The sequence below is a fragment of the Colossoma macropomum genome, unplaced genomic scaffold (assembly GCF_904425465.1).
Source record: "Colossoma macropomum unplaced genomic scaffold, Colossoma_macropomum, whole genome shotgun sequence".
Taxonomy (NCBI): Eukaryota; Metazoa; Chordata; class Actinopteri; order Characiformes; family Serrasalmidae; genus Colossoma; species Colossoma macropomum.
The window spans coordinates 40,450,744-40,466,711 of NW_023494785.1; the positions used below are offsets into that span (position 1 = coordinate 40,450,744).

The window sequence follows — 15,968 nt, forward strand, 5'->3', positions numbered from 1 at the left end:
ACTCTAAAGAGAGAGAGAGAGAGATGTTCAGAGGCCTAACTCTAAAGAGAGAGAGAGAGATGTTGAGAGGCCTAACTCTAAAGAGAGAGAGAGAGAGATGTTGAGAGGCCTAACTCTAAAGAGAGAGAGAGGTTGAGAGAAGTTAAACTGGTGTGTGAAGATCAGCGTTAATGGAGACACAGAAGATGGTTAAGTCCATCTGCTTGAACTGTGTCTTTAACTGTGTCCAAACTCTGAAATTCATGTAATATTCAAAAATAAATTAATAAAAATATTCAGAATTCAAAAATTCATACAGTAATTTTCTCTGAGGGAGCCTTTAGGGGCATTAAACTGGTCAGATGTCTGGTTCCTATCACCACCACTGTGAGCAGTTCTGTCTCAGTATGTTTCTCTAGAATAGAGCATTTTTCACCAAACCAATCTGAGTGACTCGGTTTACATCTCAACCATTTCATTATGTAGAAATTTTGAAAATGTGGTGAAGTTCTCCTTTAACAATGTGATGTTTATTATACACAAAGGCAGATCAGTGTATGGTGTAGAAATGTTGTGGCTTCTAAAAACTCAGACCGAAACAGTCGCACAGCCATGAAGAGGCAAACACCTCCCGCAGTGAGGGGGTGGGTTGAAGACTGACAGTGTGGCAGACGGAGTGATGGATGGATGGAGGGAGGGGGGTGGAGGAATAAACAGAGCGAAACTGAGGGAGAGGAGATAAACAGAGAGAGAGAGAGGGAGGGAGGATTACAGCACATTTGGAACTAATGCAGGGTTTTCTTTAATTTTTTAAAACTTTTTAAATGTTTATTGTCATCAGTAGGAATTTAAAACAGTGAGTGAGAGAGACGTGTGTGGAAAATAAACAGGAGAAGGTTAAATAAAACACAGAAGATCAGAGAGCAGATCAGAGGGAGAGAGAGAGAGAGAGAGAGAGTGTGTAAATGTTTAGATTTGACTGCATGTGGGAGAGAGAGATCAATCGGATAAGGAGCGAGAGAGAAAAAGAGGGAGAGAAACAGCTTTAGAAAGGAGAGAGAGTAAGAAATGGAGTGAGAGAAAGAAGAGTGAGAAAAAGGAGTGAAAGAGAAATGGGGAGAGTGAGAAAGGAGTGAAAGAGAAATAGGGAGATATGGAAAGGGGGAAATGAGAGAGAGAGAGAGAGAGAGAGATGGAATGAAAGAAGAGAGCTACAAAAAAACAGGGAGAGAGGAAGAGGGAGAGAAAGGCGATGAAGAAAGAATGCAGAGAGAAATAGAGGAAGAAATAAGAGAGCGAGAGATAAAGAGGGGGGAGAGACAGAGAGAAACTGTCCAGAGAGGGAGGAAGAGAGATAGACGAGAGAGAAAGGTGAGAGTGAGAACCAGAGAAATAGAAAGGAGAAAGAGAGGGGGAGAAATACAGAGAGAGAGAGAGAGAGAAAGAGAGACAAAGAAAGGAAAAAGGGAGGAAAGAAAGGGAGAGATGAGGAAAGAGATATGAAGTGAGAGAGAGAGAGAGAGATGAACAGTGAGAGAGATTACTCTGAGTTTGTTCTCGTGTGTGTGTGTCTGCGTCCGCTGTGGAGCGGAGACGCTCTCTCAGAGGGGGGCATGGGCGTAGTTCCTCTGTTACCATGGAAACCCTGAGTAGCATGACCTCTCACCCCTCGTTTGGTTGTTGTTCTGTTGTGAGTCTGCAGGTTCTGCTTCACCACCAGCTCCAGTCAGCTGATACCGTGTGTGTGTGTGTGTGTGTGTGTGTGTGTGCATGTGTCCTTGAATTCCTGGACTTTCCAGCTCTCACTGACCCGTATTGTTGTGGCTATTAAAGCGAAAGAAGATAAAGAAGGACTGCACAAGTGAGAGAGAGATGGAGAGAAACAAGGAGGGAGGGATGCAGGGATGGCATGAGAGCTGGAGACTGGAGAGAGGATGTTGGGGAGGGAAGACATGGAAGGATAGAGGGAGAAATGGAGGAAGATGGAGAGGAAAAGAGGGAGAGATGGAGAGAGGAATTGTGAGACAGGGTGGAGGTATACAGAGAGAGATGGACGGATGGGAGGGTAAGATGTAGGGATAGAAAGATGGGAGTGATAAAAGGCGAGAGTGACATGGAAGGATGGGAGAGAGAAATTTAGGGGTAGAATGATAGGAGGGAGGGATAAAAGGTGAGAGTGAGAGATGGAGGGATGGAATGACAGATTGAGGGCTGGAATGAAAGACCGAGTTAGGGATTGGGAGATGGAGGGATAGAGGGTAGGAAGGAGGGACAGATGGAAGGAGAGGTGAGAGATGAAGGAAAAGATTGGAATAGAAGGACAGATGAGAAAGACATGGATAGAGGGAGAGATGAAGGAGTACAGGGAGAGATGGCGAAAAAGGAATGTAGGGAGAGATGGAGGGGGAAAAGAGGGAGAGATGGAAGAAAAGACAGGAATAGAGGGAGTGATGGAGGAATTGAGTGAGAGATGGAGGAAAGGGGGAATAGAGGGAGGGATGGAGAGGAGTAGAGGGAGAGATGGAGGGATAGAGAGGAGTAGAGGGAGAGATAAAGGGATATAGAGAAGTAGAGGGAGAGGTAAAGGGATGGAGAGGAGTAGAGAGAGAGATAAAGGGATATAGAGAAGTAGAGGGAGAGGTAAAGGGATGGAGAGGAGTAGAGAGAGAGATGGTGGAAAAGACAGGGATAGAGGGAGTGATGGAGGAAAAAAGAACAAAAGGAGAAATGGAGGAAAAAATGAGTAGAGGGAAAGATGGAGGGATAAAGAGAACTAGAGAGAGATGGAGAGAGAGAAGTAGATGGAGAGATGGAGGAAAGGAGAGGAATAGAGGGAGAGATGGAGTGATGCAGAGGAGTAGAGGGAGGAATGGAGGGATAGAGAGGACTAGAGGGAGATGGAGGAATGGAGGGATAGAGAGGACTAGAGGGAGATGGAGGGATAGAGGAATAGAGAGGAGTAGAGAGAGAGAGAGAGATGAAGGAATGGAGGGATGGAGAGGAGCAGAGGGAGATGGAGGGATAGGGAGGAATAGAGGGAGAGATGGAGTGATGAGTTGATTTCTGTGCTCTATCTGTGAGAACAGTAAACAGGTTAAACCAGCCTTTCTCTCTCTCTCTCTCTCTCTCTCTCTCTCTCTCTCTCTGTGTGTGTGTTTGTACAGATGTGATGTGGAGCAGCTGTTGTGTTTCTTGTGCATTTCTTTCCTCGTCTTCCCTCATTACAGCAGGAACTCCACCGCTCGCTGTTCTGTGTGTGTGTGTGTGTGTGTGTGTGTGTGTGTGTGTGTATGTGTGTGTGTATGTGTGTGTGTGTGTGTGTGTGTGTATGTGTGTGTGTGTGTGTGTAAATCCAGGATGATCTGTGTCTAATCAGAAGCTTCCGCTTAATCTCACCCACATCCTCTAACGGAGGCGCCGCGAGAGCCTCATTTAACAGCTTAATGCTGTTTGTTTGTTTTCAGAGGTAACAAGTACGGCTGCACCGACGTGGGATTTGAGGGCCGATTCCGATATCCGATATTTTCCACGTTCCTAATCTAGGGCTGGGCGATTAATCGGATTTTATTTTCAAACACTTATAAAAACAAGATAATCGACATGAAACGATCATTGTGCTGCATTCTGTCCTTTACCCCTCCCTGAAAGCCAAACTCGTCTAATTTATTATTATTGCTTTTATGTATGGTTAGTAGTTTTCAGTTTTGATGTTATTTATTTTTAGTTTATTACTTCATATATATATGTGTGTGTGTGTGTGTGTGTGTGTGTGTGTCGCTGCTGTCGGAACAAAACCTCGTATCTCCACCGTAGTAACTTTACAGGAGAAGGAAAAAACCTACTTTACTTTTAATGTAAGTCAATGGAACCAGACTTTTTTGCAGGTCATTTTGGGCCGTTTCTTTTGGTCCAATGATCATGAAATTTATGGTATTTTGACCAAAATTTTACCAAAATTTTGACCATGATATCAATATTGACCAAAATAATCGTAATTTTGATTTTTGCCCTAATCGAGCAGCCCTAACAAAAGATTTATATGGTCGGGTCCAGTTTCTTTACCAAGCCAGATTGGCTGATGACCTGTTATGTATTTATTTATTTTATTATTTATTAATTTTTTTTTATTAGCCTTTTTTCCCCTTAATCATGAAGCTCACACTGTGTTGTGAACAAGCACATTTCCACTACTTCCTATTAGCCACTCTTATAACACCAGCATAATTTGTTCTTTAATGGGCCAAACTGGAATTTAAAAGGTTTCAGTTTTAAATCTGTTGCTTATTTAAGAAACATAAGTTGAATAAACACTTGCGTTCCGATGTTGGCCGATTCCCATCTTGCATCCCTAATTTCTTCTCAAGACACTGGAGGAAATCCACACCTGACAGGACCGGCGCAACTGGATTCATAACCCAGTATTAGAGATCACGGAGTTCACTGTATATAGGTTGTAGCCCAGCACTGACACTCCCACATTCCAGGATGACACCTGTAGGGTGTGTTTATGTGACTGATTCAACAGGCATTTACATTAGTTACATTTATGTGTTTGGCCTATGCTGTTATCCAGAGTCAGGTAGACAGAGGTCAGTGAATGTAGTGTTAGGAGTCTTGCCCAAGTAAAATGACCACTTATTATATTAATATTGGTCATTTTCTCAGCTGCCTTATAGACACTGTACTGCATATACACCTATCCAGTTAATAGCAGTTTAGCCCCACCCACCCACACTGAAGTTATAAGGAGTGTTTCAGCTCAGGCTGCATTCTGAATGAGGCCAGCCAGTCAGCACAGAGCTCATTTACATAGTCTTAAAGGCACAGGAACGATTCTTAGGGATGAAGAGAGGTTGGAAGTTATCATTTTATAATACATTATGGCTGATTTTTGGTTCATAAAACCACACAAACGTCATAAGCGGACCACAGGGAGTAAATAAAATGCATACAAATGTAGGCTGTGGGCCTTTAAAGCAGGTATTCGCTGGTAATGGTATGATTCTGGTATCATGCATCCCGACTAAGTGTATTCAAATTCTTTGTTGATTTACTTCTTTGGCCTGATGGGATGTCGGCACGCGTGCGCGCTCTGATGTGATGAGCTGCCTCCTCTCTCGCTCTGTAATTAGTTTAATTAACATGAGGAAGATCCTGTGCCTGTGTGTAGGTGACAGGTAGCGACTGAGTGATGCACTGATTGACCTTTCCATTCTTTTTTTAACTCGTCTCGCACCGAGTGCGTTTACATGCACCTAATAATCCGACAACTGCAGAAAATCAGATTTTGCCAGTAAGCTGATCAACAAGTCTACATGCGCTTGAGTAATCAGATAATGGGGAAATTCCAGGTCTACATGAGTCAGATGGTAATCAGATTTCTGCTTTGCAACCAGCCAATAAACTCACAGAAGAAGACGAGACGTAAACGTAATGTAAAACTTCATACGCGGCTTTTTTTTTTTTTTAACGTTGAGCCACTTTACCTAAAAAATTTAACATACGTCATCTAGAAGATGAAAAATATTTAAATCCTTCATTTCATTAAGCATGTGGTCGTTTTTTTTGCTGCTTCTCACGGCAACGCTGGTCGCTTATTTCTGGTACCGCAGTCTGTTTTCACACATGTGCAGGCTAAGAAATCTGAAAGATATCAGAGTAAGAGTTCACATGCACTGAGAAATCTGATTACTGGGCTAAAATCTGGCTCCCTATCAGATTTCTTAATCAGATTTCTAGACTTTACTCTGATCTAAGACATCAGAGTGTGCTGTTTACATGACAGTTTGAATAATCAAGTAACTGCAGAAATCTGATTATGATCAGATTACTGAGTGCATGTAAACACACTCACTGTAGTAATTATGCCAGATTTACTTTAGCGCTAAGCTGGTGTATGATTTCACAGCTTCATCAACCATCATGGTCCAAAGTTGCTATTTCTGTCTTTCTAGCTAGAGTTAGTTCTAGCGTGGCGTCAGGATTACTTCACTAAAACTTCATTGAAGAGATGAATTCAGATCTGGCTCCTAGATTAGGAAGCAGTGGTCAGTTGCTAGTTTGATAGTAGTGCAAATGTGTCCGGCTGCTCTCTCTTACGGTGAGAAACAGAGCCTATGGACGCTCACATTTACATGTTACATAATGTTTATATGTTTTTATATTTATTTAAATCTCATTGCTGTTGGAACAAAAACTTAATTTCCACAAAGAGAGGCTTCACAGGAGAAGGGAAAAAAATCGTAGTTTTTATATAGCTAATTTAACAAGAATCTATTTATTAAGTGTTTTGGGCCGTATCTATTGGTTCATTCATCATGAAATCATGAAATATTCACAGAATATAAAAGGAGGGGGGAAAAAAAGGAGATACGAAGTTTTGTCCCAACAGTGATGATATAAACCTATGATATGCAATGATGTTTAAAATTAGACTTTAAATATCATTGCATATCTGTTTATCTGCTCTGTAAGAGTTTATTTACTTAGAAAAACAAAAAAATGCAAATAATATTAGTTGATAAAAGTCGTGATTTTCACTCACATTTGAACTGCGTTTCTGAAAATAACCGTATTTATGTTTATTCATATTTATTCTGATATTATATGACGTTTTCTGAGAAAAGCAAGGTTGAGAAACGTGTATGTATACACAGTGGTGTGCAAAAGTTTGGGCGCCCCTGTTATGTTGATTTTTTTTAAGTGAAAATGAGCACATATTCTCTAAAAGTAATTTTATGGGTTATAATATGTTATATTCAGTGAATAAACTGTATTTGTTCACTAAAATGCATATACAGTCAGGGTTAGCTAGTAACAGAATGCATGTAACTCTATTGTGTAACCAGGTTAACAAAAAAGGTAACTGTGTTTTGTTACAGTTACCGAAGGAAAACAGTAGATTACAGGTACATTATAAAAACAGGGTGATTAGTAGCAGGATCACATCAAAACCTCTCCTATGTTCATTTTCTTGCCTGTGGTCGTGTCTATGAGCTAAATTTGTCTGCTGAATGTAGCTCTTGTGGTGTGTTTTCCCTTTTTTGTCGCGTGTCCACTGCAGCAGCGCTCTGTGGTTCTGCTGAAAGGAGCTGTGGCGAGCGGTAAAGAAAATTCTCATGAGAAACAGCATGTTTAGTATGGCAGCAATGTTAACTCAGAGCAGATTGAGCTGAAATGTGCTTTAAGTGACAAATGTCGCTTTTCCTCCACAGTTTCTTCCACTGCTGTTTAATGACGATAACGTTATCAAATGGACGCACACAGCACAGACTGTTATAATCAGCCGTGTAGTTTCTGTGCCTCTCTGTTCATCTGGTGTTCGAGGTCATCCTGCTGTTCTTTGTTCTTCTCTGGTTTTTATTTTATTATGTCATTAATTATGTGACTCAGATTACGTTAAAAGGTACTCAGTGACCTGTACCAGAAGTTTTTATATATATATATATATATATATATATATATATATATATATATATATATATATATATATATTATCTATATATATATTATCTATATAGGACTATATTGTCCTAGTGATCTAGCATAGTGGCTTCCCACCGTTTTCTGTGTGTGTGTGTGTGTGTGTTGTCAAGGTTACGGTCTCTCAGGGGCGGAAGGACAGTGATGAGTCTGGGCTGAACTTTTCCATTCCTACATTTTTCCAGAATGAATCAAAATTTACAAATTATACACACACACACACACACACACACACACACACACAGAGACTGTGTAATGGTGTGAGGTTAAAAAAGTCCAAATACTTGGAAAGCAGAACAGTTTTCATATTTTAGTGTCAGTGCACAGCTAAGCTTAATTCTAATGTTAAAGTAATGAAAATGCTGGGAGTGTGAGTGGGGGTGCAGTGCCTCCAGACCCCCCTCTCCCACCCAACACACACACACGAAAAACTGCCAAACAAGCCCTGAACTTAGTTATCATCTGTGGCACAACACTTTCAGTTCAGGTTTATTGTTTTGCTATATTTGCTTTAAAGCTGCTCTGAGTAAGTTTTGGGGATTTGGAGACCCCTGTGGTGGAAATGTGTAATTGCACACAACGTGTGGAAGAGCATTCTGTAATGTGAGTTGTGCGTCGGCTCCCTTCCCTGAGCGGATGAATCTAATGATTGAGAGGGAATTCAAAGAGAATTGACTCAAAACTCGGTGAAGGACGAGGTCTTCCGAGGATGTGAGTGAATTATCTACTATTGTCGTGATTTCTCCATCAGTATAGTGTTGATTTTGAGATCATTTGAGGCCCAAACATTGAGCCGGACCCTTTTTTGACCCGGCGTGTGTGACCTTAGTACGTAAAGATGGCCAAACACGACGCCTCTGACTTTTAAATGATCATTCCAGGCTTCATTCGGCAGCTCACGCTAACCAAATCTCTGTCATGCTGCTTCTGTTCGTTTTACCAGAACACCCTTACATAGTGCAGCTTTCAGCACCTGTTTTTGAGCACCTACAGACTCTGCTCTGAACGCACTGACCTTTCTTCATTTTCTCTGACCCGTCCGTCTCCTCGGGAGGCTGTTTAATATCTGCCCCGGGTATGGAGAAGTTATTGCGCCCCCCAGCACCGCTCAGACCTGGGCTTATGAATGTTTCCGTGGCGAGAGTATCCATGGTGACGGCCGTGTGTCTGCAGTGGCGGAGTGAATTGTGACCGAGCCTCTTTTTTTTTTCTCTGGTGGTCCGCTGGGACGCTGCTTCAGTCTGGAGAGGAATCCTCCCATAACGCACCTGTGGAGGATCCAGTTACACCAGAGAGAGAAATAGAGAGCGGTATAGAGAAGAAGATGAAACCGGAGACAAGAAAAGAAACAAAGATGGGTGTAGAGAAAAGAGTAAAGTTGTGGGCCTAAAGAAAAGAAATCTATGGGAAGGGAAGGCAGCAGGAAAGCAAGAGGTTTAGATGGTCTCTCTCTCCAGAGAGAGAGAGATTGTTATGTAAAGGGAATCATTTCTCTTTGTCTTGGTAATGACTAGCCAACTAAAGAGCGAGATGATATTTTTTCTCTCTCTCTCTCTCTCTCTCTTTCTCTCTCTCTCTCTCTCTCTCTCTCGTGCATGAATAATTTATCCGGTCGGATGGAATTCGGCGTGCCGGTCGTGTGTCACACTCGGAAATGCACATTTTTCACAGTGAGCTCCGCTTGTGTAAACAGACAAATTATTGATGATATGAGCTTTATTTCAAACTGCTCCTCTCTCTCTCTCTCTCTCTCTCTCTCTCTCTCTCTCTCTCTCTCTCTCTCTCTCTGCTTTTAATTAGGTGTGTGTGTGTGTGTGTGTTTGAGGAGGAGATCTCTGCTCTTATTTCTGTTACACAGGTGGCTCTCATTTTTGGAAATGTAAACTCTGAAAGTTATAAACCTATTTCTTTTGTACCTCCAAAATAGTCCGTTTTTAGGAAAAGGAATACAACTATAAAATAAAAATAATTTTTATTTTACATTATGAGCTCTTTTTTAAAAGTCGGACTGATTTTCTTTGGTTCAGGTTTTGAACGAAGGAAAAAAAATGGAAAAATTGATGATACGAGGCTTTGATCTGACAGTGATCACAGTTTTTGCAGCTGAGTTTTCATATATGGGTTGTATGGATTAGAGAGATCACTGAGCTGCATAGAGTAGCATATAAAATACTAGTACAGCTGGACGGAGAGACTGTGAGCAAATTTTAAGTTGGCTTAACAAAGCAGTTGCTGTGGTATTCCAGGTGATTGCTAAGGGGTTGCCAGGCTGTTGCTGTGGTGTCCCAGGTGGTTGCTAAGGGGTTGCCAGACTGTTGCTGTGGTATCCCAGGTGGTTGCTAAGGGGTTGCCAGGCTGTTGCTGTGGTATCCCAGGTGGTTGATTTGCAGTTTTTCTGACAAATATCGAGACTGTGATTTAAATTAGTTATTTGTAATTAATAAAATTCCAGGCCTTTGTTTGGCCATGAAGACCAGATCATCCACTTGTTCTGCCTTTAGGGTTGAACACTGAACATGTTCTACCAGACGGCCAGTTATCTGTGGTTGAGGTTGTCATGTACACAGAACACAGGTTTGACGTATTTATTGTTTGTTTAGACTTGTAGGCTGTTATAAAACTACAGCACTTGCTATTCAAAAATTGCACTTATTAAAGTATATAGATATAGAAACCCTTTTAAAGCTCTGTGTATCTCAACTAACACGGTCAAATGTATTCCAAGAACACTTTCAAACATCAGCGCACACACACACACACAAACGTGCAAACACACACACACACACACTCTTTCACACCTTCGAACATCTGACTGCACACACACCTCCTCCCTGTAGAGCCCTGCAGCTGTTCATATCTCCACATTACCTCCTGCTGTTGCCTCTCTCTCCTTCACTGTGTGTTCCCCCTCACTGGCCACTTTATTAGAAACACTTCCATTCATCATTGGGCAGTTTCTGACCACCGAATTGCTTTACAGGTATTAGTATATAAGTGGCGTTCCTTTCTCAGTGCTAGTGTATGCTGTGCAGATACGCATGGATCAGATTCAGAGTGTGTCCACTCACTGTCCACTCTATTAGACACACCTACCTTCTTGGTCCACCTTGTAGATGTAAAGTCGGAGACAGTAGCTCATCTGCTGCCGCTCAGTTTGTGCCGATCATCCTCTAGTCCTTCATCAGCAGCTACAGGACACTGCTTGCTGGATGTTTTTGGGTGGGGGGCTCTTTTCAGTCCAGCATTGACACTGACCAATAGTTATATTGTTCTAATTAATGGGTAGCTCAGAAATGCGCACAGTCGAGAATATTGCACCTGTATGGTCTAAGTGTTTCTGATAAAATGGCCTATGTGGTGTTTCCGTTATTCTGTCCTCCCCTTGTACGTATGTTACATGTTTTTTGTTGCTTTTCTAAGTGAATGTAATGTAACACATACAAAAAATACATTTTAATGCACAATTTAATGGATTTAAAATAATTGGGGAGGAAAAAGTAAAACCAAAAGTAGTGCAAAAGTTATAGCACCCTGGGTGTTGTCTGTATAGAACTTACTTTCACTTAGAACGTCAACAGCCGTGTGCTGTATATTAGAGTGAACGGGGCCACATAGTGAAGGGCGGTTAATGTAATCAGGCTATCTGATCCACTCTTCAGTCTGAATGCTCTGCGCTTCTCGCTCACTGACTCATCGCCACTCTGTCCGGCTGATTTCCTGACCTCGGCGCCTCGGGTATGGAGGGGTGGTGGAGGGATGAGGATGGAGGGATGTAGATGTCACTCAGAACAGGCCTTCATTAGACCTTTCATATGGCCGAGGTGTCCCTCCGCCTGTGAGTGTGTGTGTGTGTGAGACGTGATGATTGGTGACAGCGCTCAGAAAAGGACAGGATGGTGTTTGTGTGATTTAGACCGGCGCTGTTTCCTCTGTGTGTGTGTGTGTGTGTGTGTGTGTGTGTGTGTGTGTGTGTGTGTGTGTGTGTGTGTGTGTGTGTGTGTGTGTTACCTGCAGGCAGGACAGCACTGTAAAGTAGAGCAGCAATGACACACAGCTTCTGTTTTTCTCTCTCGCTTCTGCTTCCCTATTTGACCACGTATCACCCATATCTCTCGTGTTAATGCTCTGTTTATGTTGTCTGGTTTGTGGAAATGCGCTAATGCTGCCCAATATGAATAAAATACCAGTGTTCTGGTTTTTATTACTACCTATGGTGATGGTGATACTCCGAGCAGTATATTAAGCACACTGGTGAATGAACAGATTCCGAACAGATGGAAAAGGAAACATGTTTGTTTTGATCTCTGCGTAGCCGAATGCGGTTTTTGCAATAATTTTTTGGTTGGTTTTGTTGATGAGGCGAGAAATGATGACAGTGATGAAAGTGATGTAAATATAGAGCCAGTTAGTGAATCATATACGCTATTATATAAGCTACGCCACACTGGTTCTGCTGCATTTAGCTTGACAGGCTTGCGACTCGACTCGGACTCGCACTTCACTGACTTTTGACTTGGACACATGCTTAACTGACTCAAGACTTGGATGCGTGCTTGACTGACATGAGACTTGGACTCAAAATTAACTGACTTGACTACTTGACGCGCGCTTAACTGACTTGACATGGACATGCGCTTAACTGACTCTCGACTCAGATGTGTGCTTAACTGACCCTTGACTTTCAATGGACTCGAGTCTTGACTTGGACACACGCTGAACTGTTTCCTGACACGGACACACGTTTAACTGACTCTCGACTTGGACGTGCAGTTAACTGAATCTGGACCTGGGCGCACTTTTAACCGACTCGAGATTTGACTTGGACACACACTTAAGCGACTCAAGACTCGGACACACAATTAACTGACTGTCTACTCAGATGCGCTCTTAACTGACTCTCGACTTGGACATTCAGTTAACGGACTCTTGATTTGGACGCACTTTTTACTGACTCGAGATATGACTTGGACACACACTTCAGTGACTTAATTGACACAACTCGGGCGCCCATTTAACCAACTCTCGCGGACGTGCGCTTAACTGACTCAACACGAACGCGCGCTTAAACAACTCGACTCGGACTCACGCTTAACTGACTCGACTCGAACGCACGCCGACTGATTCAAAACTAGAATGCGTACTTAACTGACTCAAGACTAGGGCGCACGCTTATCTGACTCTAGATTGGTGTGCGTGCTTAACTGATGCTCAACTGACTCGTGATTCCGACACTGATTTGCTTAACTCACTTAACTGACTCGCAGGCTTGCCTCGGACTCACGATTAAAACGAAACCTCACTTTAATTTCGGAAGCTTTATTGACGCGGTGATTTTATAATAGGGCTGCACTGAGCATATAAACGCTAATCAGTGACAGCAGTTCAGTCCAAACACAGCGACACAGCTTTCCCCTCTAAATCTGTCAGTCTGGGACGAATGAGCCTCAGCTTATGAATATAACAGTGACGGATGGTGTTTTTCACTTTGGCTGTCGTGTTTTCTTTTTTTTTTATCAGCTCACAAATTGAGGCTGAAAGTGTTTTTCCAATTGAATGTGGAATTAGAAAGATTAGAAAGTGCTGCGTCGCTTCAGCAAGAACAAGTTTCTGCCCCCGAGGTCATTTCCCTCATTGTAGAAAGCGAGCGAGCTGGAATTGGAATATGTTTTAATGCCTGAACTCAGGGGCGCAGAACCTGTATCCACAGCTAATCTGCACAGCGGACCGTCGCGCCGCCGCTCGCGCCCCGTCCTCCTCGTCCTCCTCCTCCTCCCGAGAGAGCTGAGGTTCTGTCAATAGAGTCAATAAACTGGAAGTTTTCTTGGAAAACACTTGTTAGTATACGGTTTCGCTTCCTCTTTGTCTTCCTCCCTGTTTTGCTTCACGTACTCAGAATGCATTTTCCACCGAATCCACACCGGCAGAACAAACGCTCGCAATATGTTCTGTCAGCGAGGAGGAGGATGATAAATGGTTCTGGTAAAGCAGGTTTCATTTTACAGCCTTTGCGTCGGGCCTTATAGATACACCTACAACCTACAGTCCTCGGCTGGAGTGTCTTACACACTTAAAAAAGGGTTCTTAGTAAAGAAAGTGGTTCTATGTAGAGCCATGAACACTCAAGGAACACTTGGCATGGTAAAAGGGTTCTTCATGTTGATGGAAAATGTGCTGTAGATGGTTCAGCCTTTCTGAAAAGGGTTCTACGTAGCACCGAAAGGGTTCTTCTATTGCGACAAGCTTGACATTGTAGCGATAGAGGAACCTTTGTTGGTGCTACGTAGAGCCCTTTTCAAAAAGGTTCTATATAGAACCATCTACAGACATTCTTAAAGCTTTCCTGATGGAGATAACCCTTTCAATGCAAAGGGTTCTTTAAGTGTTAGTGGTTCTATAAAGAACCATTTTCTTTACTAAAGAACCCTTGAAAAGAGGGTAGATGGTTCAACCCTTTCGAAAAGGGTTCTATATAACACCAAATAGTGTTCCTCTATTGTTACAAGCTTGACATTGTAATGATATAGAAGAACCCTTTTTGGTGCTATACTGAAGCCTTTTCAAAAAGGTTCTATATAGAACCATATACAACACATTCCCCATCAATATGAAGAGCTCTTTCATGATGCAAATAACCCTTTATTTATACAATGGGCTCTTTGAGTGTTCATGGTTCTATATAGAACCATTTTCTTTAATAAAAAACACTTGAAGCGACTTTTTTAAGAGTGTCTTTGCACTCAAAGAACGTTTTTGCATGATTAATGGGTTCTTTGCATCGTGAACAGTTCTTCCGATTGATGGAGAGTGTGTTGTATATGGTTTTATGTAGAACCTTTTTTGAACATGGTTCTATTTAGCACTAAAAAAAGGGTTCTCCTATTGTTGCAGGCTTGACATCGTTCCAATAGAAGAACGCTTTTTGGTGCTATTTAGAACACTTTTCTCAAAGGTCTCAAAAAGAACCATCTATAGCATGTTCTCCATCAGCCTGAAGAACCATTTAACAATGCTGAGAACACTTTAATCATGCAAAAGGTTCCTTGAGTGTCCCTGGTTCTATTGGTCAGAAACCATATAAGCGAGTCTATGAGCGATGACTTCACTCCAGAGTGGCTACGTTTACGGTAAAGGGGAAATCAGGAAAGTGTGTGTTTTGACCGAACCGTCACACCCTGGACGCTCTCAGACTCTCCTAACCTAGCTGAGGTCAGAGGTCGTCTGCGCTCAGACGGGCAGAAAGCAGTGCAGTTTCCTGTTCTCACGCACCTCCTCTTCCTCCTCCTCTCCCTCCTCTCTCCGCAGGTTCGTCGGCTCAGCGCGTGAAGGTGCAGTCGGAGGTGGTGTCGTATCCGGGGCAGGTCGTAAGCCTGCGGTGCCAATTTCCTGATCCAGGCCAAACTCAGCTCACACAGGTCAGAGGTCACCTCACTATAATCGGTCCAGCAGGACACACAAACACACGGACTCGACGGGCAGTTGGGCTCTGTGTGGATAATTAACGCAGCTATTGATCGCTGATCAATGACCAGACGAGTGCAGAGCAGAGTTAGTGTAGTTTTTTAGGTTTTCAATATTTTTTTTATTTGTGTTTAGTTTTTCATTTTGGTTTTTGATTTCAGTTTAATTTCGGTTAGAAAGAAAGAGAACGAATGAACGAAAGAAAGAATGAACAAAAGAAAGAAAGAAAGAATGAATGAACGAAAGAAAGAAAAAATTCTTTCATTCATTCTTTTATTCTTTATTTTTGTTTGTTCGAACGAAAGAACAGATGAATGTTTTCTTTTGAAAGAATGAATGAATGAAAGAACAAAAGAACGAATGAATGAAAGAAGGAAAGAACGAACAAATGAACGAAAGAACAAATGAATGAAAGAAGGAAAGAACGAACAAATGAATTAAAGAAGGAAAGAACTAACAAAAGAACGAAAGAAAGAAAAAGAGACAACGAATAACAGAAAGAAAGAACGAAAAAGAAAGAAAGAACAGAAAGAACGAACAAAAGAAAGAAAGAAAGAATGAAAGAAAGAACTTTGTTGGTCCTGAAGGGAAATTGCAGTGTTAAGTGTTCATTAATAGTTTTGGTTTAGTTCCTATTTTCTGAAAGGTCGTAGTTTTAGTTTGGTGTTTATGTAGTTTCAGTTTTAGTGTTCAGTGTTATGATGAACGCTGTGTTATGATGAACGCTGTATTATGATGAACGCTGTGTTATGATGAACACTGTGACAGCAGGTATTTAATAAGAGCAGAATGAAACGAACAGTAGACTGAGCTCAGCTCGGCTCCTGCTTTCCACTAAAACCAAACACAGAAGGGATCAGCTTCTAAACTCCCGTTCACGTACTGAAAGAAACTAGCTTTTTCAGTAATTCTGCTTCGTTTTAGTTTTGCAGTAGGTATTATAGTTTTTATTTGGTTTTCATCTTTTAAAATAACCCTGGTGTACAGTAGCCTAAACTCAACCACCAGCAAAACTGCTGCAACTTAAAGGGCCCATATAGTGCAAAACA

At 42.0% G+C, this 15,968-nt stretch overlaps 1 protein-coding gene across 2 annotated transcripts in view; it reads left to right on the forward strand.

Annotated features, from left to right (window-relative positions):
• The window catches only part of si:ch73-22o12.1 (nectin-2), a 112,121-nt gene that overhangs the window by 20,498 nt on the left and 75,655 nt on the right, over positions 1–15,968 (forward strand). For both annotated transcript variants that reach the window (XM_036594816.1, XM_036594824.1), the window contains exon 2: positions 14,764–14,873. In XM_036594816.1, the coding sequence (XP_036450709.1) occupies positions 14,764–14,873 (110 nt within the window). The remainder of the gene's footprint in view (positions 1–14,763; positions 14,874–15,968) is intronic.